This window comes from Heloderma suspectum, chromosome 7 (genome assembly GCF_057233095.1).
Source record: "Heloderma suspectum isolate Gila_16-S chromosome 7, 16-S_ref, whole genome shotgun sequence".
NCBI classification, from domain to species: Eukaryota; Metazoa; Chordata; class Lepidosauria; order Squamata; family Helodermatidae; genus Heloderma; species Heloderma suspectum.
Genome location: NC_139464.1, coordinates 13,212,773 through 13,237,274, shown reverse-complemented (window position 1 = coordinate 13,237,274; position 24,502 = coordinate 13,212,773). Strand labels below are relative to the sequence as shown.

Sequence of the window (24,502 nt, the reverse complement as noted above, 5' to 3'; positions counted from 1 at the left end):
AGGAAAGTTTACAATATTGACTTGATGGCCTTGTAGGCCCCTTCCAACCCTACTATTCTATGATTCTATGATTTATGTATGTTAAGTCCTCTGAACCCTTTTAATACTTAATCTAAATGTTAAGCTGGTCCAAATGTTGGGTGGTCCAAAGTTTGGGCAGGGGGAAATAACACTTTATTATATACATATGGCCACATTCCCATAACTAGACACGCAGGAATTAAAACAAACAAATCCACTGACCACACAGTGAAGGACAGATGGATCAGTCTAAATCTGGTTCATGACAACTTGCATGTATTCATGATTAAGTCGAGTTCCACATTCATTCAGTGAATTAATTCCACATAAATTCAAAATATCTGCATGGAACTCTTCTTCTCATGGGGTGGGTTGAGGGCTGCCGTTTATTGTTGTTGTTGCTGTTATTTTAAAGTTATTATAGCTGCTTCTGCTGCCATGTGCATTCAAAGTGGGGTCGCAAATGCCCCAGGGAATGCTGGGAGGAGATAATGTGCTGCCCCTCCCAGATGGAGGCAACCATCTTTCTCCCCATACAATGTCCATGGGAGGGACAGAGCATCATCACATCCTGATGTCATCATATTAGATTTTCTAGCTGCTCTAGCTACCTTTACCAAAAAAAAGAAAGAAAATTGTTTTATTTATTTATTTATTTATTTCATTTCTATACTGCCCAATAGCCGAAGCTCTCTGGGCGGTTTTATTTGTTCTTTAAATTAAAGATAGCCCTTCAACCCCCTCATAAAATTCATTCAGGTGCAGTTTCCGAAGGAGAACTATGTTTCAGTCCAGACATTAGTTTAGGAGGTGCAGATCTGTTCACTTTGGAATTTGGCCCAAGCTCTCCTACACTCTTCGGGCACAATCCTATTGGGATAGTCGGCCACCTCTGAGCTTAGAGGCAGCTGACTATCCAATGCAGGTTAGTGTAGCATGGAGGTGATCGTCAGGTGCATCAGGTGTAGCATGGAGGGGATCGTCTCCTCCATGCTCTGACTGCCCTGCAGTCAGCTGTCTAGCTGGGGTGCGCTGGAGTTGGAGGGGAGGCTGGATGGCACATAGGAAGCATCGTAATGATGCTTCTGTGGTCTCTTCCCCTCCCCACCCCTGGGAACACCCACTTTTCCCCCGCTCTGTGCTGTTCTTACAAGCATGGAGACAGGGATGAACCGCACTGCCTATGAGGCGGTGGGGGAGGGGGTGGGACATGAGGTTTCCAGAAACTGGAAAATCTTACGGCTGTCTAGACACTGTCTAGACAGCCATAGGATTGGGTCCTTCACCTCTCAAACGAGGTAACTTTAAAAGTAGACCTGCATAAGTAGAGCCCTTAAGGATCAGACCAAACATCCAACTCATCTAGAATCCTGCTTTCCACAGTGGCCAGCCAGCGACCTCTGGGCTTGAAGGAAATAGCCCTCCTGTTGTTGCCTCTCAGTTGGTTAAAGACCTCTAAAGGAATTATGCCCTCATTGAATGCAGGGGTGGGTGACCTCTGGGGATTGTGAAGCTGTATGCAGCACAAACAAATTTGCCACTGAAATGGCTGCAGTGGTGGTGCTGGCAAAAAAAGCAGCCATTTTGCTTGAAAATAAGCTGGCGTTCAGAAAACATGTGCCTTGTTGGGAAGCAGAATTACGCTCCAGGGAGGCTTCTGGGAGCGCAATTCTGCTTCTACACAAGGTGTGTGCTCCTCGTGTGCCTTGTTTTCATGCAAAACCGCTACTTTTCCCCCACCATCATGGCAAACTGGGTGGTGGAGGAGGCAGTGGGGGCCTTAAAAAAGGCCAGGGGGCTGCATATGGTCTACAAGCCAAGATTCTTCCAGTTCAGCATTCTGTTTTCAGAAGCTGACAGATAGATGTCTTTGCAGGGCAGGCTCGTAGCTCCGATGTCAGTGGGGTGGTTAATCCGCTCTGGGTTTGAGTCAGAACCAGTCAGAACTCTAAAGGAGCTATCCAATGTCCTGAAGCATCTTGGATAGCTCCTTCAGAGTTCTGACTGGTTTTGACTGAAACTCACAGTGGATTCACCACCCCAATGACATCAGAGCCACCCGACTCCACGGTGTCTTTGGCAACATAGCATCATTACATGAGGATGATGCCTTTCTCTGTTGGTTGTCCCAGACACTGACATTCACAGGTATAACGGCCTCTATATGCAGATATTCAGTTTAGCTGTCATGATAAATGACCGTTGACAGACTTATCCTTCACTAATTTGTATCATCCTTTTTTTTTTTCCTTCTCTTTTTAAAGCAATATAATCTAGTGGTCATTCACCACATCTTATGGGAGTGAATTCCACAAGCAAATTAAGTGTCGTGCAAAGAAGTATTCTCTTCTGTCAGTCCTGAATCTCTACTGCCATTTAGTTTCACTGGGTGACTCAGGGTTCTAGTATTCGGAAAGGGAGAAAAAAAAAATACTGTCTGCTTTCTCGTCCATAGGAAAGGGATAAATTCCTTTCCACAAAGACACAGGAGGAAGAAAGTACATTACTCTCTGGACTTCTCTTGCCCAAGCACCATAGGAATGAACTGGCATCACTCACACAACTAAAGAAGCTTGCAAAGGAAGTTTTCACGTTTGATTCTGCTCATTAATCTCATCAACGTATGCATACAGGTTTGTCTAAAATAACACAAACCACTGAAAACAATCAGCCACTCTGATTAAGTTCTTGTTTAAAACCCACTAAGTTCTCATTTAAAACCCACATTTGTAACCTGCAGTTGATGTGTTACATCAATTATTTTCCAAGTGATCAGTTAATGGCTTCAGTGGAAAAACAAAAACAAAAAACCCCCGAACTATCAGTTGAAGCATAAAAGCATGACATGAATTTAGATGTTTATAACTAAAATGATGGGGAACTTCTCTGAAACTGAAGACTGTTAAGGGTAGTATTTCAGGAATTTTTTCTTCTTGTAAAAAAAGACTTATAGATTTTTCTGTTTTTGCTTTAAATTATGCTAAAGGAGGATTATTTGGAAACACAGGTACAATTCTGAGAGCCCCTGAAGAAGCTAACAAGTTAACTGTACTTTGACTGAGCAAGATGCACGAAGCATTCATTGTGTGAAAACTAATCTTAACATGCATGGGCCACAATCCACATTTCCACACAGTGCACACACATACACATGGACCCTGATGGCTCAGCAGAAATTCACCTGTCATGGGGTGAATTTATGTATGTTCACCTGTCAGGGGTGAATTTAGGGAATTCTCAGTGGTCTGGTTTCATCACCAAATTAAGCTTGACTGGGTTGACAGCACAAATGATACATCAGCCTCCTCAGCGTCATGTACCCAGAGAAGGCCATTCCTTTGTGAAATCACACTGGCATACTCTGAAGTGGGCTATTCGCTATCCTCAGATAGTCAGAGGAGAACACAAACAGCAACAGCCAGTAAAACATAAAGGCGGAAAAGCTAGAGGTTGACAAAGACTGCTTTATGGTCCAGGATAGAATAAAACTTCCCAACACTTATCTGGAGAAAATTAAGTAATCATAAAGCACAAGCAGAAATGTAGCTAATTTAGGGTGTGAAGGGACGCAACCCAAAGTTTCAAGTCCACTTAGGTCAACAGAAATTACTCTCTTGCCCTCAAACGAGTGTGCGAGATTCGTCAATGATCTTTAAGAACTGCCATATATTATTTCAAATTCATCCTCTCCTCCCACCAATGTACACACAGAAACATATAACCCAACCCAATTCAAACACAGAATAATGCTATGGTGAACATAATAAAACCTTTGCAAGAAAGCTCTTTACCATGCAGGGAAAAACAAACAAATAGCAAAACACAAACCAATTCTTCCAATTGTTATTAAATCAGCTAACTTTTTATGATTTGGCATTGCCAATATACACAAAGTTATCCCATAGATAATAAGAACACCACCCAGTCCCATTTCACAGATACAGCAAAGGCTGCCTGAGTTCTGAAATGCTTACAAATAAGATTTATCTTTACAATGAGGTGTATTTCGCAAGACTCCTGAACAACAGCTGGAGCAGTCTTCAATGCTATGACCCCCCGGCAGCAATCCTAAACTCACTTACCTGGGAGTAAGCCCTCCTTGAACTCAATGGGACTTACTCCTGAGTAGATATGCATAGGATTGTGCTGTAAGGTCTAGAGAGGTATTACAGAAAGTGGAATATTTACTATTTGTTATCAGATAATATACTGATAGTTACGCTCCTTAAATATCCTGACATATGTTAAATAGCTAGATTTTGTATCTCCAAGACTAAATTTTAAGTAGCATCTCTCTGCAAATCATCAGAGAAAGTTGAAATGATCCAAAATATGTACTTTTGGATCAAAACATGATCCAACGGTACAAGGAAGACAACAGGAACAACAAGACACTTGTCCGGCTAAAATGTTTCAGTATACAGAATCGATAACTTTCCTTTCTGAAATTAAGGTTGATTCCTCTCCAAGTTTGTCTTGCTAGACAAAGTCACAATATGCAGAAAAATTAAGAATGAATAATATTTTCTTTCTTTTTACGAGAGAGAGAGAGAGAGTGAGAAAGAGAGAGAGAGACAATAGGAGACCACTTCATATCACAGTCTATACAAATGAGATAAGAGTAAATTAAATGGGATAGAGATTTTAAAAAGAGATACCCCAAATAATAATAATAATAATAATAATAATAATAATAATAATAATTGAACAAAAAGCTACCACAACCCCAGACATACATTAAGCTAGCTTGACAGCTCTATTGTTCGGTCATCATTGCCGGCCAAAAGATGTATTCACATGCTCGAATGTCTGCTAGAAAATAGACAAAAGGCTACATTTTTTTTCCAGAAGCTGGGTGCCAGTTTGAGTGGAATTCTGGTGCTCTTGCTCAATGCCTTTTCCCCGCCCCCCTTCCTTGCTCTGAAAAGCTTCTGTTAACGGCTGGCTCGGTGTTACTCCCCAGAATGTTAAGAATCCATTCATCTATGCAATATGTGTTTCTTCCTATTATGTTTATTTATCCCAACGCCACTCCCAAAGAGCGTGAAGTGGTCAAATATAGCTGTAGGACAGGGAAGATTATTCACATAACCCAAGTACAAATTAAAGTGGCATGTAGGGTACTGGCTCTAATATGGAGTCTCCCTTTGCTCTTTTCCCATGCTTATTCCATGCCCAATGCATACTAACGACGGAGGCAACATAAGAGACACCATGAACAAGCGTTTGGGTTTGGGGATTATTATTACTATTTTTTTAAAAAAAATACTTCTGGTTTGGCTTTCCTGTTTCAGGTTGTGTGCAGTTGGAGGTTAGCGATTCAGAAATGACACAAAAACATGGTCATTTGCGATCTAAAAACCAAGCTTTCCCTCTCCACCAAAAATAATTGGGCGGGGGGGGGGGAGAGAGAAGAGTACCAAGTGTATCTCCTAGCCACAATGGGGCCCTGGCAAGTGGGAAAGCCCCCGTAAAAACAAAGGAGGAATCAACCTACCTTAAAAGCAGCTCCTCACTTCTCATAGTAACAGCGGATTTGGGACAGCGCATGCTTTCTACACCGATATTTGCAACAAAAGCTGGTTCAGAAGTGCGCTCAAACATCAATGCCACAGTCGCTACTCACTAATGGCTACTCTTTCTCTCTCTCTCCCTCTGTCTCTCACCAGACGCTGAGTGGCGGAGCAAAGGGGGCCCTGCAGATTCACCAAACAGAAATAATCCTCTCTGACAAGTTATGTTGTCTGGGCATATTTTACATTAATGCACTAGGCTGCCTATAGGGGACTTGTTTATGTTCACTCTTTCCTGGCTAGTGTTACCTTCTTCTTCTAATTACCATTAACAAAAAAGAAGGTAATTTAGTATCCTTGAACAGAGAGAGAGAGAGAGAGAGAGAGAGAGAGGAAACATGCGTGCAAGCACACACACACACACACACACACACACGCAGGGAAATCAGCTAAGTTGTGGATCTTTTCTCTGTTCATGGCAGGGAGAACACACTAAAATCTAATTTGCTTAAACGGACAAGGCATCAGTTGTTTCACTCGCATGTTAATGATTTCAGTTGGACAGAACATTTGCACACGCAAAGGGATTGGAGGCTGAACTCTCTTTCTGAGGCTTAAGATTCACAGCATGAGATACTCTTTCCCCGGAAAAAACTTTTCATTTAGGGGCTTTAGGGTTTTCTCTGTTTGCCATTTGCGCTTGACATGTTCACTGTTTTAACCCCTAATGAACCACACCTTCTGTATTCCATGCATGAGGACTGGTTTGACACAACCAACCTCTACACAATTTGGGGAAAATTGACACTGTTTTTTCTTTTCTTTTCTTTTACTGGCAGCAGAGTTTGGATCAAGGGGTACTTTTTAGCAGAGCTGGCCCTCAAATCATCAACTTGTTTTTAGTGGTCTTTAGAAATGGTGTCCTCGCTCACTTCCAGCATGTTTTCAATCACTCCTTGTGAACATGTTAATTTATGTTGCCATCTCTTGCCCTCAGCGACATCATCCTCACATAGCCAGATCTGATTAGCCATGCAATGACATCATTCTGTTCACTGCACAATGTCTGATGGGGTCAGGAGAAACAATAGCACTGAACAGTATGGGGAGGTGGGAGGTGAATATTTGTACAATCCCAGTATTTTTCACGAGAAGCAAGAACAAATGGTTACATTTGAACTGAAAATGGAAATGGGAGAACATTAAAACACAGCTCTAGTTTCCATCTATGCAAACTTATAATGCTGGCCTGTAAAGAACTTGGTCACCTGTAGTGAGTAAGAATCACCTCTAGGAAACCAGGCAGAGAAGCTTTATGTGCGATGGCTGTTGGTTCCCTCCCCACCCGCTTTTAGGATAACCAGAAATGTGGACTACAGACCTCTTTTGATTTATTTGCAAGGGTGCTACAAAACAAGTCAGATATTACACATGGCATGGAAAACAGTCCATTGTTCAGTATGAGAAATCTGCAATTTTTAAAAAAATCCATGAAAAATTATGTTTAAATACATACACCATTAGTGAGCGCTGGGGTGGTGTAGTGGTTAGAGGGTTGGGCTGGGGCTTGGGAGATCTGGGTTCTGGTCCCCATTTGGCCATGAAGCTCATTGGGTGACTTTGGGCCAGTCACTGGATTCTCAACCTAACCTACCTCACAGGGTTGTTGTGTGGATAAAATGGAGAGGAGGACCATGTAATGTGTCTTTGGTTCCTTGCAAAAGGAAAAAAAAGTGGGATAAAAATGTAATAATAAACATTTAAAATACATATTTAAATGTTTGTTTTTGCAAATTGCAATTTCCCAAACGCTTCCCCACTCAAAATATGCAGTTTTTTAAATGAGTTTTTGAGTGAAGAATTGTGTTGGGATGTGTGGATCAGGTCAGCTTTTATCAGAATCCACAAAGATCAAAATTTGTCAAGCATCCCTACTTGAGAGGCAAAGGTCTCATTTCCCAATGAGAAACCAAATCTTATGGGCTGGGATTGACAATTCCTCCCTGGACAGGATGCCTGTGCCTCTAATTTTGCACCAAGATAAAATCTGCATTTACTTTTACATCATAGAAACTTCTTCCAAACCCAGTTATTGGTAACTTGACAACAGTGTCTTGCTGAAGATGATGGAGGTGGAACAGAGATAATACCACCCTGGTATAAAAATATTAATAGTGCCCCTCTGAATTACAGTGTCACTCCAAATCTCTGAATTGCTCAAAAAGATTTGGGATGATACAGATTCATTCAGGAGAGACTTGGCGGATATTTGCTTCACTTTTGACAAATCCCCAATCTGTCCAAATCTGCCCAATTCACCTCAATATTCAGGATTCATCCGAATCCAAAGCAAACAACTAATTATGAAGGGCAGTACATAAATGCCTTAAACAATTTAATAATAATAATAATAATAATAATAATTCACTGTAGAATCAAAAAGTGCCCTTTTGAGTTTACAATCTGTGCATCAAGACTGCATAGCTATACATTTAGGGTGCAATCCTATGCATGTTTAGACAGAGAAAAGGCCCACAACTCCAAGCATCCCCCAGCCAGCATGGCTTACTGGGGCATGCTGGGAGTTGTAGGCCTTTTCTCTGTCTAAACATGCATAGGATTGTGCCCTTAGTATATTTGTGTCCTGCCCTTCCTCTACGGTATTATTACGGTATTTTCTGCCCTTTCATTGCACTAACCAGTGGCTTCTGGAAAAGGCATTGTACCAGTGGCAGATAGCGCTCATAAATTTGCCCCTCTTCCCACAGCTTCCGAAATGTTCTGGGGAATCTCATCCTCCCATTTCACCTCTCCACTTCACTTGAGAACTACTTTATACCCCAAACTGAACATTTTTGTTTTTAAAAATCCTCCTCTTAAGTTACAGATGTGCAAAAGCCTCCCCAAAACATTCTAGGGGTTTTAATGACAAATGTTTAATGGCTTGGCCAAAAGTACTCACCTAATTTTATCCCTCCCTCCCTCCCTCCCTTCTTCTTTGGTGATTTTCAGATCAATCATTCAGGTATTATTTCAGCCTTTTCCCTCTTCTGTTGTTCTCACAGTCCTCACTTGCCCACACTTCCTTTCTATCCTGTTGCTTGTGACAGCTCACATGACTTGACCAACGATGTCAGGACACTGTATTTATTTATTTATTATTAAATTTATTAATCGCCCATCTGGCTGGTCACCCAGCCACCATGGGCGATGTACAACATACAATAAAAACACTTTAAAACAGTTTAAAACACTGTCTCTGATATGATAGCACCATGGAGGCTTACAAATAAAAATGGCCATAGCTCAGAGGAGACCCACCTGCTATGCACGTAGAAGGTCCCTGATTCAATCCCTGGCATCTCTAGTTCTGCATGAGATCCTAGAGAGCTGCTGTCAATCAGAGTACACAATACTGGCTTAAGTGGACAAATTGTCTGACCTGGTATAAAGCAGCATCCTACTGCATGGATCACCCAAACCAGATTAACAGTGTAATTCTATGCATGTCTACTCAGAAGTGAGCCCTACTGGGGCTAGGGATGGATGAACCCAACCCTGTCCGTTATTGGTGGGCACCCACTGAAGTGCTGCCCCACTTGAGACCCCGCCCAGACTTGTGCTTGAGCCCCCACAAGCTCGTTGAGCTACCTGCACTCACCCTGGATCCCATCTGTGAGCGCCTACCATTTGCTGAACATACTTTCACAGAAAAAATGGAGGCCATTACAGAAGTGCACAGTTAAGTGTGCGGAAATTCGGGCTGGGAAATATACGCAATATTAGAGACATAAGTGGCCCAGTTATGCCTCTAAGATTGAGTAGATCAGCTTTTCCCAGCCCAAATTTGCACATATTTAAATATGTGCAAATTTGGGCTGGGAAAGCTTGATATATGCAATATTAGAGGCATAAATGGGCCATTTATGCCTCTAAGATTGCACAGATCAGCCTTTCCCAGCCTGAATTTGCTCATATTTAAGTATGCACATTTTTAATGACCTCTTTTTTCCATAAAACAAGCCAGGCAAAATGGCAGGCACTCGCGGTCAGGTCCGAGTGAGTGCGAGGAACATCTGGGAGGGTGCAAGCAGGGGCAAGCGAGGCCAGAGGCTTGGCAGGTGGGTCTGGAGGCTTTGGCAGGGCGGGGGAAGCCCGATGGACTCCCGGACCCAGCCGAGCATCCACACCCTCCCTAGCTGAGGCCAATGAAGGTTTCCAGAGAAGTGTGTAGGATTACAGTAATTTGCAATATGGGCAAATCAGGCTGACTACATATTTGAGTGCAAAGAGAAAGACAACAGCACCAGAAAGCAGCAGCCAGAGCTGCCAGTGAAAAGCCAAATCAAAGGGTTCATCTAATGGTAAAAATGGCACAACTGTTTGGAGGGATATACACTTTTTTCATCAACCTGTTCAACAGTACTGAACGTGCTATTTTTGACGTACATTATGAAAATGAGAGAACATTTGCTACAGCTGAATTTCATTTGAGCAGGACCTTCCAAATTTGCCTCCAATTTTAAATTTGGGAATGACACTAGATTAAATCTGTTTTCTGGGTCAAGGCAGGGATGGTTAACTTCTAGGCTTTTGTAGGCTACCCTGTATTCCTGATAGCAGTCTAGGGGCTGGAAGAGTATCCTGCCATCTACTCCTCCAACTTCCTTATGAGTGGTCATAGAATCATAGAATCATAGGGTTGGAAGGGGCCTACAAAACCATCGAGTCCAACCCCCCTGCTTAATGCAGGAGGCCTGATTCCCAGGCGGTCACCCATCCAAGTACTAACCAGGGCTGACGCTGCTTAGCTTCTGAGATCAGACGAGATAGGGCACATCCAGCCTTTTGCTCGACATCATAGAATCATAGGGTTGGAAGGGGCGTACAAGATCATCGAGTCCAACCCCCTGCTCAATGCAGGAAGCCTGATTCCCAGGTGGTCACCCATCCAAGTACTAACCAGGGCTGACGCTGCTTAGCTTCCAAGATCAGATGAGACTGGGCATATCCAGCCCTTTGCTTGTGTTCTCAGGCCCAATAATAAAGTTGCAGCCCTTGGTGGATTTACAGATGGTTTTAAAAGGGGATTAGACAAATACATGGAAGATCGGTCTGGCAGTGGCCAGATGGAACCTGCATGTTCAGAGTAGAGATGCTAGAGATTTATAGGGATGGACGAAAGTCACTTACCTGATCCCGAAGCTTGCTTCGCGGTGGGGGGGAGGCGCTCCGTCCCTCCCCGCCGAAATTCTGGCCGGGGGGGAGGTGCCCCGTCCCTCCCCGCTGAAATTCTGGCCGAGGGGGAGGCGCCCTGTCCCTCCGGCCGCAAAACGTTGTCTCCTGCCGGGACGCAAATGGTGGTGGCTGTAGCCGCTGCTGTTTGCGTCCCTGCAGTCAGCCGTGATAGGCTACGTAAATGTTTACATAACCTATCACGGCTGACTTAAAAAAAAAAAAAGTGCGTATGCAAATGGCGGTGCCCATGGACGCTGCCATTTGCGTTCCTTATTTTGGCATGTGTATTTTGGCACGCTATTTTGGCACGCTATTTGCGTTGCCCTTATTTTCGCCGTAGTCTACGTAAATGTTTACGTAGACTACATGTGCCAAAATAAGGAACGCAAATGGCGGCGCCCATGAGCGCCGCCATTTGCATACGCGCTTCCCCCCCCCCCAAAGTCAGCTGTGATAGGCTACGTAAAGATTTATGTAGCCTATCATGGTGTTTTTTAAAAATCTAGCCATGATAGGCTACGTAAATCTTTACATAGCCTATCACGTTTGCTTGTTTTTGTTTTGTTTTTTACTTGGAAATGGCAGTGGCGGCAGCCGGTCGGAAGACCTACCGCCGCCGCCACCGCACCGCCACTGGAGGCGCCGCCGCCAGGGACATTCGACCAAGGTATTTATCTATTTATTTATTGCATTTATACCCCGCCTTTCTCCCTCTCGCAAGGAACTCAAGGCGGCTTACATTCTCCTCCTCCTCACCGTTGTATCCTCACAACAACAACCCTGTGAGGTAGGTTGGGCTGAGAGTCTGTGACTGGCCCAAAGTCACCCAGTGAGCTTCCATGGCCAAGTGGGGACTAGAACCGGGATCTCCCGGCTCCCAGTCCATCACTCCCACCACTACACTACACTGGCTCCATTTGCGTTCCTTATTTTGGCACATGTAGTCTACGTAAACATTTACGTAGACTACGGCGAAAATAAGGGCAACGCAAATAGCGTGCCAAAATAGCGTGCCAAAATACACATGCCAAAGGTAAGTCCCGTCCCGGGGGGGCAGGGGGGGCAGACCATTTCTCCACCAATTTCGGGGGGCCGAATGCGCTGGCATTTGGCCTCCCCAAGATTCGTGGAGAAATTCTCTGACATCCCTACTAGAGAATTGAATTTGCTCTGCATTTTTAAGCGAACTGACCTATCCCACACTTCCCAGATGAATACGTGGATCAGAATGCAGTTATCTTTCAGATTGCACACTTCCCTGAATGTTGTGATGCAGTTGTCAGCTAAAAAGGCATGTACAAAAATATGTATGTTAGGAGAAATACATACAGAAATGCATACTTCAGGAGAAAATGCATACAATTTGAATGTGAGGTTTCAGGCATTGTTGTTGTTTTAAAGAGCAGAAAATGGGATGGGATCGACTTTAGTATAAAGTTCTTACATTTTACTTTTATGGAGCCTGTAAATTCAGGCACAGCATTTGCAGCATGTAAATTTACATCATGCATACCTGATACAAAATGCGTAAGAGTAGTGCTACATTTAAGTGTGAGATGTCTCTGTTCTGTACAACTTGAAAGCGTTTCTCTCTGTCCCTTTCCTGTGGACAAATCATGATGATTTATGTATTAACCTATTTACAGGATTTATGTACCACTCTCCATCCGATATGTTTCCTAAGTGGTGAACAATAAAAAAAGAAAATCATCATCATCGTCGAAATACTGAATTAAAATCTTTATGATCACATTATATCAATAAAATCATGGCTGGTCAGTCAGGGAAAGCTTAACATTTGGCTAGGCGGCATGGGGCCAGGCAAAATGGTTTTGGGCCCCAAATCTGTCCTACTGGCCACTAGATGACCAGCAGTGGAGGCTGCTTCACACCTTGGATAGCCCCCTTAGAGTTCTGACTGAAACCCAGAGCGTATTCACTGCCCCACTGCCATCAGAGCCACCAGCCTCCGCTATTGACCACTCCTATTTTAGTTCATAACAGTTTATAAAAGTTTCAGGGATTCAACTTGGACTTTCCCCACTCCCTTGAATGAGAACCCAGACTCCAGTGCTGCTTCCACCATCCAAAAACAGGGCACAGCTCCAGCAGCATCACCAACACAGAGCACAATGGTTTTCTCTGGAGTAAAAATGACTTCTGCAAAGACCTTTTGGGTTTCTCTTAACAAATCAATGGAACTTCTGCTGGGAGAGTTCAGTAAACCCCACAGAGGAAAATTTGCCAGCAGCTTTGCTCTCATGTTGCAAACATAGCAGAGACTTCCTAACAATTGAATCACAACATGAAAATGAAGCAAAATTACACGGATTCTAAACAAAACCAAAGCCAGCCCTTACTAAATGCTCTGAAATGTGTCCCTTGTGGGACCTTTTACACATGCCCATATATGTACAGGATGCAAGGAGGAAACAGACCCACAAAATATACTTGGTCCCATTCCTAGAGGGAAACATGAGTTCCATGATTTTCCTCTTTGTTAGAGCCAGAAGACCAACATACCACCATCCAATCCAACCCTTACTGCAAGGTTCAGTTCTTGACATGTAAGCCCCCTCCTGGCTCAGCTGCCCAATCCAGACAGATGATAACCAGCTAAGATTGGTATAGGCACCCAGGCTAATAACTTTTACTGGCTTGTCTGCAAGGGTGATATAAAGCTGTTTGAAATTTGTTGGGACCTGGGATTTAAAGGGATTACTAGCTCTATACATGCCACAATGCAGATCTAAAAATATATTGAACACATGATTGAATCAGATCATTGGTCTATATATCCCAGCACTATTACTCAGGCTGACAGCAGCTCTGCAAGGTCTCGGGAAGATAAGCTTTGACCAGGTCTGCTACAAGAGATGCAATGCTGAAGATTACCCTTGGGAACTTCTGCATCAAACCATGTGCTCTACCATGTGTCCTACTTTAGAGAAAACAGTCCTATAATTGAAGAGTTGCCCAGTCCAAGTCTGGCTGAAAGATCAAGAGCCCTAAGAAGGGAGAGGCATAGGCCTTGAAGTTGTCCATCAACAGTGAGCACTTGAACAGCAGACTGAACAGGCACCCAGGTCACTTGGTCACAGTCTTCCCCATTATGGGATGTACTGGAAAAGGTTCAGAGGAGGACAACAAAGATGATCAGGGGACTGGAAACAAAGCCCTATGAAGAGAGACTGAAAGTACTGAGCATGTTTAGCCTTGAGAAGAGAAGACTGAGGGGAGATATGATAGCGCTCTTCAAGGACTTGAAAAGTTGTTACAGAGAGGAAGGCCAGGATCTCCTCTCGATCATCCCAGAGTGCAGGACACGGAATAATGGGCTCATGTTACAGGAAGCCAGATTCCAGCTGAACATCAGGAAAAACGTCCTGACTGTTAGAGCAATACGTAAATGGAACCAATTACCTAGGGAGGTGGTGGGCTCTCCCCCACTGGAGGCCTTCAAGATGAAGCTGGACACCCATCTGTCAGGGATGCTTTTGACTTAGATTCCTGCACTGAGCAGTGGGTTGGACTCAATGGTCTTATAGGCCCCTTCCAACCTTACTATTCTATGATTCTATATTCTACTATATTTTTATTTAAATTATAGTCATTATTTCTAAATTTCAATCAACACAAATAAAATTAGGATATAGGAATTCCATGCAAATCTATGCCCTCTTTTGCCCTCTTTTTGGGGAGGTGCACTCCCTCTTTTTCAGTCATGAGCGAGTGGCCACCTCTAACTACCACTGAGCTATGGGCCTTTCCTTCTCTTGGTGTAGAAGGTCCTAGGTTCAATCCCAGGTATCTTCACTTAAATTTTAAGGAGAGAGTGTCAGGCAGTAGGACTGCAAACATCTCAGGGCTTTGGAGAGCACCTCTGCCACTGAGCGAGACAGACCAATCATCTGACTAGGCATAAGGCAACTTCATATGCAAATCATCTCCTCAGATCTGGCTTACACACCACTTTGATCATTTCCCTTTAAGAGGGGTCCAGGAAACTGCTGAACACCCTGGACAATAATGGGGCCGAAATTCGCTGCACGCTTTCAACGAATAGCCCCCTCCTCTGCATACGTCGCATCACTGTGAGATTCACACACCTCGAGTTAATTTCTTGCTGACCTCATGGTGATTAATGCAAATTAAATTTCACGCTAATTGGCCTGAGCAGCTTTCCATGCAAACCTGAAATTGGTTATTTTCGCTAACGGTGTTAAAAAGATACTTCCGCTATTTGCTCAATAAGTTGAATATAAATTGTTATTAGTTTTAGGGTATGCTTGTAAAAAGACCATTCACCACCTGATGTCAGATAGGGAGGACAAAAGAGAAGCAAAGCATCTGGATTCTCATGGCTTTCTCTGCGGCCCAAGTCTAGCAGCTGGGGCTTCAGGAACGTAAGAAGCTGCATGACTGAGTCAGACTGCTCACTGCTGGTCCTTCTAGCCCACTACTGTTAACACTGACTGGCAGTGGCTCTCCAGGGTTTCAGGCAGGATTCTTTCCTCGCCCTACCTGGAGAAACCGGGGACCGAACCTGGGGCCTTCGGCATGCAAAGCATGTGCTCCATCACACTGAGCTATGCCCACTCCCCCATAGCTTTAAAAGAAGATGGTCCCCCCATCGTGAGCTTCTTTTACTTGCCAGTTATCCTTCACTAGCTGTCCTGTACAATGATCCCCCCTGGGATGCGGATCCCCCCCGGGACGAGGCTTACCTGGGGCGGATGTTCTGGGCGGTGGCGGCGGCTTCGGCGGCGGCGGTGGTGGCTGGTCTTCCGACTGGCTGCCGCCGCCGCCATTTGCAGTCTGGAGGGGGGGGGGTTTACAGAGACGTGATAGGCTACGTAAAGATTTACATAGCCTATCATGGCTGGGTTAAAAAAAAACAAACGTGTACGCAAATGGTGGTGGCTATGGCCACCGCCATTTGCGTTCCTTATTTTTGGCCATCTTAGTCTATGTAAATATTTACGTAGACTATTATGGCGAAAATAAAGGGGAACGCAAATAGCGTAGTGGGCGCTATTTGCATTCCCCTTTATTTTCGCCGTAACAGTCTACGTAAATATTTATGTAGACTAAGATGGCCAAAAATAAGGAATACAACTGTGTACTCGGTTTGTTTTTCTTTTACCCAGAGCCCTCCGCGGCTGGAAATCCGGCCGCGGACGGCTCTGGCCTGGGCCTGGCCAGCTGCTCCGCGGAGCCGCCGTGGAGGAGCACAGCCGGCCATTCGAGGATTCCGGGGAGGAGGAACAGATCGCTTCCCCCCCATCGAGGATTCCAGGGGGAGGGACGAAATGCCTTCCCCCCCCCCATAAACATAATCCGCAGAAAGGTAAGTGACTTTCGTACATCCCTACCTTCAGCCCTTGACTGGTTCCATCCATTCAGGCCTGCTAATTGATCCTCCCGGGCAGGAAGGAGTATAGGAGAGCTTCCTGTTCCAGATGATCCTTGCTCAAGCAACAAGGTCTTCCTGAGCTCTGGGTTGTTCCTGTATCCTATTGTTTTTTTTATTATTGGTACTCTCTTAGCTGCCTTAGGAAGACTATGGCCTGAAAGGCAGCTAAGAAAGGGATTAAATGAATAAGTAAAACATATTTGATCCTGACTGGCAGCTTGTTCCTTGACCCTGTCTCTTGGTTGATTCTCCAGTTGTGACTTGCCCCTCAGTTCTGACTTCTGGCTTTGCTTCTCGACCCTGCCTCCTGGTTTGCCCTTTGGTGCTAACTACTGCCTGGTCCCATGCCTTTTGCTTTTTTGGCTCCTGGCTCACCTCAGACTGCTGCCCACAACCCAGCCCTGACATTTAGTTTGAAGCCCTGGAGTCCCCGACATAATGAACACCACAGCTAGATGTATTGTCTAAGGGCTAAGCAAGTCATATGAAAGAGTGCATTCAATAACTCCCCGACACCAGCCCAAATAATATGTAGGAGCGTCATTGTCCCCCCCCCCCGCTTTCTCTCTCTAGAGAAGCATAGCTAGCAGGGCTCAAGTCCTAAATCACTGCAGCCAAAGAGATAGAACAAAGAATCATTTCATCTAGCTGTATTTGGGAAAGACAAGTCTGGCAGAAAGCCAAGTATCCAAAAACAAAAACAAAAACCACCCCATCACGCCTGAGACACTATTTCGGCATCATACACACCATTAAGTCGGAACTTCAATCATCAGGCCAGACTCTAATGGCTCACCAGGGCTCTGTTTGGCTATCAGTTTGGCATCAAAGAGAATGGCAGGCATTGCTCAGCCTTATGGGAGCCTCTGGAGTGGCTGACATTTAAAGTGAAAATGCATTTTTTTTGCATTAGCACAATGCATTGGGGATGGTGTCTGGGGGAAGGGGATTTAAACTCATCCCCTAAACTAAACATTGGAGCTGCTAAAGTACTCGCGACCCTTTCCCTCATCATCTTTGCTGAAAAGGTTTTACAAAAACTGAGCCTCTGCAGCCGACACATGCTTGCACAGCCAACCAGTCAATAATCTCAGTTTAATGAAAGGCATGCCCAGGCCTCAAATCTAATGAGAATGGCACCAAACAGGAGGATCGGGACCCTTGTGTGACTCTCAGCACAGACTGGAACCATGGGAAATGAACTCTCCCTGATGCTACCACCCAGATAGCACCCCACCCAAGGAGGCTACAATATCAAGGAACTGACACTCCCTCCCCCCCAGGACCACCATCCCAGCTTAGGACTGTCTACTGTCACTCCCAGGAAAACAGGAGAAGAGGCAATGATGAGTTAGTGTCAAATCCCAGTACTGGAGATGAAGCACTTATTTTGCAACCAGGGACTTTGTCTTAGGACCGTGTAAAATCTGCTGTGTCTGTTTCGTGCATTGTCAGGCACATTTTGTTTCATAGTCCCTTCAGAGATGGATGCGAATTATTTTCTTTTTGTCACGCGGAAAAATATGCAAATAATTATGTAAGAGGTTTCACAGCAATTCACATAATTTAACTTAGTACGTAACGTTTAGCATATTGTCCCCAATTCCATTCAACATTTCCTCAGCAGAAACATGCGTACTTTCCTACAAATAAATATGTGTAAATTTCGGGAAAGTAAAGAAAGATCCCAAAGTCCACAGACTCTGCACAGCCTGAGGGGGTCACTCCACAGCAGAATCCAGAGGTCGGACTCTTATGCATCCGAGCTCATTTTAGTCCATCTCAAATTTCTCCAGCATCCTTACCTTGTCTCCCTCAGTCCTACTTGGGAGGAGGTGAAAGGTACTACTGCATAATCTGGATCAGGTCCCTGCTGAACTCCAGGAGGAAATGGGGAAGCTGAGTATGTATGTGTGTATGTATGTATTACAGTTCTATACCACCCAATAGCCGAAGCTCTCATTATAAAACCACTCAGCTGCTACCTCAGGGGTGGGGAACTCCAGGACCAGGGGCCAAATTGAGTCCTCCTGGGGTCCAAGGTTCCTCAGCTGGCCATGTTCCCTACTCCTGCTCCATGGAATTTTCCATAACCACTGAGCATTTGATGGTTTCCCAGCTTTTATGCATCCCCTGCCCCTGATTCTAAAAGACTGAAATGTCTCTCCTAAGTTTTAGTTACTGGGACTAAGAATTTCAAGCTGATGTTGCTGGTGTGTTTTTGTTTTGTTTTGTTTTTCTGGCCCCATCTCGTTTGCCTTTGGTTCTGCCCACTACTGGAATGACGCCTCCAGGCCCTTCTCCAGAACTGAATTTGGGTCTTGAGCTGAAAGAGTTTTCCCACCCCTGCTCTACCTGATAGCTGCTGGTGCAACAGCAGCAGTGGGTCACCTCCCTTGCTGAGCTCTGTCAGTTCAAATCCTGTCGCTTCCCAGATGATCCAGGCTCAATGCAGACGGTCCTTGCTCAATGCCTCTTCCTGATGCTTGGAGCATTCCAGACTGCTCAGGATTGGCAGTGAAATACAAGGGGACAAATACTCAAGCAGAGACCATTCATTCAGAGTGATACAAAACTGAGATTCTTGCTTCAGGTTTCTTTGCATAATACCACTTTCATGGCTAGACCATGGGAGGCTATGCCTGAATGTTACTCCATACAAACAGCTCCTTAACTAGGGGTGTACGGATTCCCCACCATCTGTTCTGGTGGGGAATCCGTGGGGGGGGGGAGGTTCTGCTCTGCTCTGCTCAGATTCCGGAGGTGGGGGGAGAACTGGCTTGGGGTGCTTACCTTCCCTCCTGCCAGCCAGAGCCGTTCACCTCCTCCCGGTCCCTGCCAATTGCCTTAAAAAAAAAGTCTTAAAAAAAAAGGCGATAGGGAGGATGTGCCTATAGACTTATATGCAAATAGAGTCATGAATCTTACGTATAAGTCTATGTGTCCATAGGCTTATACGCAAGATTCACTGCTCTATTTTGTGTGTAAGTCTATGGGCACATCCGGCTGATTGCATGTGCCCATAGACTTATACGCAAAATAGAGCGGTGAGTCTTGCATATAAGCCTATGGACACATAGACTTATACGCAAGGTTCATGACTCTATTTGCATCTAAGTCTATGGGCACATCCTCCCAATAGCCTTTTAAAAAACACACACAAAACAAACATTTTTTTTAAAGGCAATTGGCAGGGACAAGGAGGAGGCAAACGGCTCCGGCTGGAAGAAGCAGCTGAGTGCCATTCCGCCTCCAGTCCTCCTGGAACGCTGCGGATTCCTGAGGCCGGATTCCAAAGAATCCGGCCTCATTTGAATCTGCAGCAGATTTCTCTGACATCCTTAACCCTGTCCCTGTCATGCTAGTTCTCCATGTGCAACGAACTTTTTCTAATGGAAAAGTATTCATTGATAAAGAGGTCTAATTGAGCCACAGATTTACCACCTCTTTCACATGGGGGTGGGGATAGGGGGTGTATTTCAAGCGTGGAGGGCAAACATTAATAGTGCTATTCCCTGCTCCTTGCTATGGCTCACTGCCATTTTAATTACCCAGAATACCCAGCAGCAGCACTATATCTTGATGGTGTCATTCTGAGGGCCATCTTGCAGGGTGGGGATGACAACCAACAGGACTAAGAAGCCAACAGGGAGTGAGCTTTAACCCCTGTTCTGAAAATATCTAGGGCACCCCACTTTCATGGCCTGCAAATTGCATGCGTGGGACCTCTTCGTTCAGCCTTAATCATTACTGTACAGAGAAGATGCTTTGTCTTCTGTCAACGTATTTTTAATGGGAGTATACAATCAGACACCCGCACCCACACAAATGTGTTGATGTTGCTTGCTTGATTCTTGCATGTCTGACAGCGATTCTGAGAGTGAATATTCTGAATTGTAGCTCACCAGTGGAGAAGTGTGAACCCTCTGTGACGAATGAAGGCAGGGTTATGTAAGCCTATGAAAGCTGACATGGGAGACATACATTTCAACAATCTGATTGAATTTTACGATACTGTATTCAAAAGAAAAACCACCGCTGGTTGAAAAATCTCATCCCTGGTCCTTATCAAACTCTAACCACTATTAGAAGGAAGGAAGTAGGGATGAATGGACTCACCTCCATCTGGGGGGTGGGGGAGCTCGATGAGCTGCCCTCCTGCTCACACAACCTGGCCTGCTCGGTGAGCCTCCGTACGCTGAGCCGTGTGAACCGCCCCCACTCTGTGCGCCATGGACTCCAGCAGTCCAGCCTTGTGCTTTATACACACAGAAGGCTAGAGCGTGCCTCAAGCGCTCTAGCCTTCTCCTCCTCATGAGGAGGAGAGGGTGCTTGTGGCTCCAAGGCCGCTCCTGGCCTCACCAGCTGTCAAGGGCTTGCCTGACAGCCAGTGGAGGCAAGGTGAGGATGAGGCGCTGCACCCCCCCAATCTCTCTAGCCCTCTCCTCCTCGCAAGGAGAGGACTAGAGCACTTGGGGCTCTGAGGCCCCGCCTGCTCCTGCTGCCTTGAGCAGGGGGTTGAACTTGATGGCCTTAGTTGTAGAAGGCCCCTTCCACCCCTACTCTTCTGTGATTCTATGACAGCCAGTGGAGGCAAGAGGAGTCCTCAGCACCACTCCCAGCTGCTCACCAAGCTCCAGGGTGCTCAGCAGCTGGGTCCATCAGTGCCCTCTAGCTCAGCAAGTGGGGTCCAGGAGGCCGGGGGAGTCTATCGGCCTCCCGGACCAAACTGAGCACTCACAACATCCCTAGAAGGAAGGACAAACTGTCTGAAGAAACAAAGCAGAACTACCACATTTTGGATGCTGCATCTTCACATAGGAGCCCTTGCCAAAGTATTCACCTGGGCAGGGTAACAATGGAAACATTAGACGCATCTGTAGTCTGTGAAACAGGCCACATCCACCCTTTAAAAAAATGCTGGCTAACACAACTGTGCAAAGCATGTCATTATAGCCCCATCCAGAAATTATCCTCCGTGCGTTTCAAGAGCATGTTCCAAGAACAGAAGGAACACGGAGCAGGCTATGTGTGCCGACCCTGCTCCAGTGTCCCCATTGCCACCATCTCCACTCCTAGACCATTGCACATTGGGTGGAAAGTCTGAAAGGGGAAAGATGTGTTCAGCTTAACTTGTGTAGGCTCCTCCACACAATCAGAAACTTTGGACAAGCTTATGTGTGTTCAGATGGACACACATAATTTCCCTCTTGGGACTTTCTGCCCAATGCACAGAAATCTGGAGTTGGAACTGCTGGGAACAATGAGCTCTCCCCCTTTGATGTGTTCTTGGAGTGTGTGAACACCTAATTTGGCACTGTACCTAGCAAATGAGACAACTAGAACATCAGCATCCAGGTCTCTTGTCCATGTTAAATGATGAACGTTTTACTCTGAGAAGACACCATAGGATGTGGGCTGGTGTCTGGATGGATATATTTATAGAGCAAAACCTTATGAGATCCATTGAATTTTAGGGATGGACAAATCTTCAATTTCAGTTTCTCTCTGTTTCCAATTTTGTCCCCAATTTTTTCCCAATCCTGAAGTTTGAGAGTTTTGCCAATCTTAAATTTGGTTAGTCCAGAGCGGTGACTGTTTCTTTTTAAAAGTTTCCATGAAAATTCATATGCATTTTGTGGGCATTTCTCCTAATACATGCATTTTTATATGCAATTTTGCCTAATATACATATTTTTGGTGAACATTTTTGTTAATATAATGACTTTTTGAATTTCATTCTCACTAATAAAAGCATTTTGTACACACTCTTTGATTGGAGAACTCCATTACAAAATTTGGAGAAGTGTGACTTTCAAAGGATAACTGAGTTTTGGTTCTCTTATTGGTTCAAATGTGAAAAAATTAGGAAAATTCACATCAAAACATGAACTGAACACATTTCTCCCCAATCCCCATGGACAGCGGAGCAAGGATAACAAATGGAGGAGGCATGACTAATGGGTGTTGTGCTTCATGGATTTTAAGTCATCCAGTGTGCAGTGTGATCACGATCCCTTTCAACAACCTCACAGGAGACTCACCTATCAGGACCAAGCAACACACTAATTTTTCTGCCACTGGGATGTCAAGGGATTTCAAAGGTATGAACAAGATATGCGATTTTTGGCTTCTCATTATCCATTCCCTCCATGTCCCCCTCCCCCAGTTCATGCAATTTATTCAATGGGATAACAGATCACCAGCACAAGGTGAATGCAGATGAAGCCAAGGAGACTGGCAGGAGAATACAGGACAAACTAATGGGCAAACCGTTCAAATATGTCACCCACAGAAGTCAGAACAAGCAGCAATGACAAGAGAGCTGAAAAAGGAATGTATCTGCTGGCCTTTAAAGTGCCATAAGACCCTTTTTGTCATTTTTGTTGCCACAGATTAGCACGGCTACCCCTCGTAAAAAAGAAGCACAGGACTACAGATGGGGCAGCCCATGATATTGATCCATGCCCCATAATCCAGAGATGCTCATTTGTCTCTCATGATTTCAGCAAATGTGTGTTTCATTTTCATATGTGGACTCCACCCTGGATTTCTTGGAGGAAGAGCAGGAGACAGATGTGCTAAATAACTGGCAACCATCAGTTGGCTGACCTCATAAATGTAAGAACCTCGACACTCAGACACAAAAATAAAGGTTTATTGAGTACACAAACTCCCCTTTGCTATATGGGTCTTTTAATTTTGTAGAGTAATCATGTACCTCCTTCCCACACTACATCCTCTCCCGAGCAGAAATTCTCATGTCATCCTCAGTTAAATTGTACGTGATGACTCTGTCGCTAGAATTATTCCATGGAGGAGACAACTCGATGCCTGCCAGCTTCATTAAAAATCTTCCCTTGGACTTCATGGGGGCACTCATTCACACTGAACAAACAAACACACACAGCCTTTATGGTCGAGAACAAAGGGAGTTTTTCTCACTTTTGTTTGATGTCAATCACACTTGAGATTAAAGCTGCTGTTTTATGTATTCATAGATTTCTCTTCGCCCTGCCTTGCACCCCTGATCTGCCGTTTCGAAAGCTCGCCATACACTTCAAAAGGTGTACACTTAAAAAAAAAATGTTAACAATAAGCAGCCTCAAAAGATAGGGGTTGAGGCACCCGACTATGGTATTAATTACCTGCATTTCTATCCAGAAGGTATGGGGTAGGTTATACCATTTTAAAAACCAAGCCTTGAGCGAAAACAGATATAACATTTGAACAGCAATGGGAATGGGTTTGGAAGTGTCCACACCATCTTTAGGACAAATATACCTTTTCTTCTTCAGGACTGAGCTTTGGGGGTAAACAAATTAATTTTGTGAGTTTGCAGCAAAAGCCAGCTGCGGACAGTACCAATTGGCTAACATCTATGACGCCATTGGGACACCTTATTCCCCAGAAGACCCCAGAGTAGTATATTTTTTTTGCTTAAATCTTTTTTTCATACTTATAACAAACATATCAACATTAATTATATATTTATATTAAATTAACTACATTTTTGTAGTTGTACCATTGTAGAAAATATTGCTTTACTAAAGTTTGTCCAGAGCATTTCTGAAAAAAGAAATCAGTTTTTTAAAAAGAATATATATATATATATATATATATATATATATATAGATTTATACACATATGGTGCTTATAAAAATAAAATGCAGGTATCCTGCCTATTCCATTGGGGTAGGAGCAGGACTGGCCCAGCATGTGATAGAACTTCCATCTCTCATGGAAATTGTGAATTCCTAGGAGAAAAGGCAGGGTATAAATGTTTTTAAATAAGTTGGGGTGGGGAGAGTGAATAATAAATATTATATCTGTTTTCAGCTTCATGTGTGGACATAGTGTGTGTGTGTGTGTGTGAGAGAGAGAGAGAGAGAGGGAGAGAGAGGGAGAGAGAGAGAACAGTGAATCCTTGAAATTTGGTGCATTTCAGCATTGCAAGAACATAAGAAGAGACATGCTGGACCAGACCAAGAGTCCATCTAGTCCAGCATTCTGTTCACACAGTGGCCAACCAGCTGCCCAGGGGAAACCCACAAGCAGGACATGAGTGCAAGAGCACCCAGTTCATCATATGTGAATTGGTGACAACCCCAGACAACTTTTAGCGGAGATCCCAAAACTCAAGAGACACACCAGTTAGCCTTCCATGTTTGCCTTTCTCCAAATTTTGGACTGCAGTGCAAGGAACCATACCAAAATATGTATACAAATGCATATTTGAGGTTAAAATGCATTAAGAATGTGCATTTTAGCATAAAACATATACAAAAACACATTTTTAGGGTACAATATGTTA

At 44.4% G+C, this 24,502-nt stretch overlaps 1 protein-coding gene across 18 annotated transcripts in view; it reads right to left on the bottom strand.

Moving 5' to 3' along the window:
- CELF2 (CUGBP Elav-like family member 2) overlaps positions 1 to 24,502 on the bottom strand; it is a 684,791-nt gene that overhangs the window by 411,121 nt on the left and 249,168 nt on the right. The window contains exon 1 of one of the 18 annotated variants that reach the window (XM_084809102.1): positions 5,519 to 5,968. The exons of 14 other annotated variants lie outside the window; for them this stretch is intronic. In XM_084809102.1, the coding sequence (XP_084665228.1) occupies positions 5,519 to 5,625 (107 nt within the window). In that variant the 5' untranslated portion in view covers positions 5,626 to 5,968. Of the gene's footprint in view, positions 1 to 5,518; positions 5,969 to 24,502 lie in introns of those variants that run through there. 3 more of the 18 variants (XM_084809104.1, XM_084809115.1, XM_084809091.1) reach the window with 3 other exon arrangements.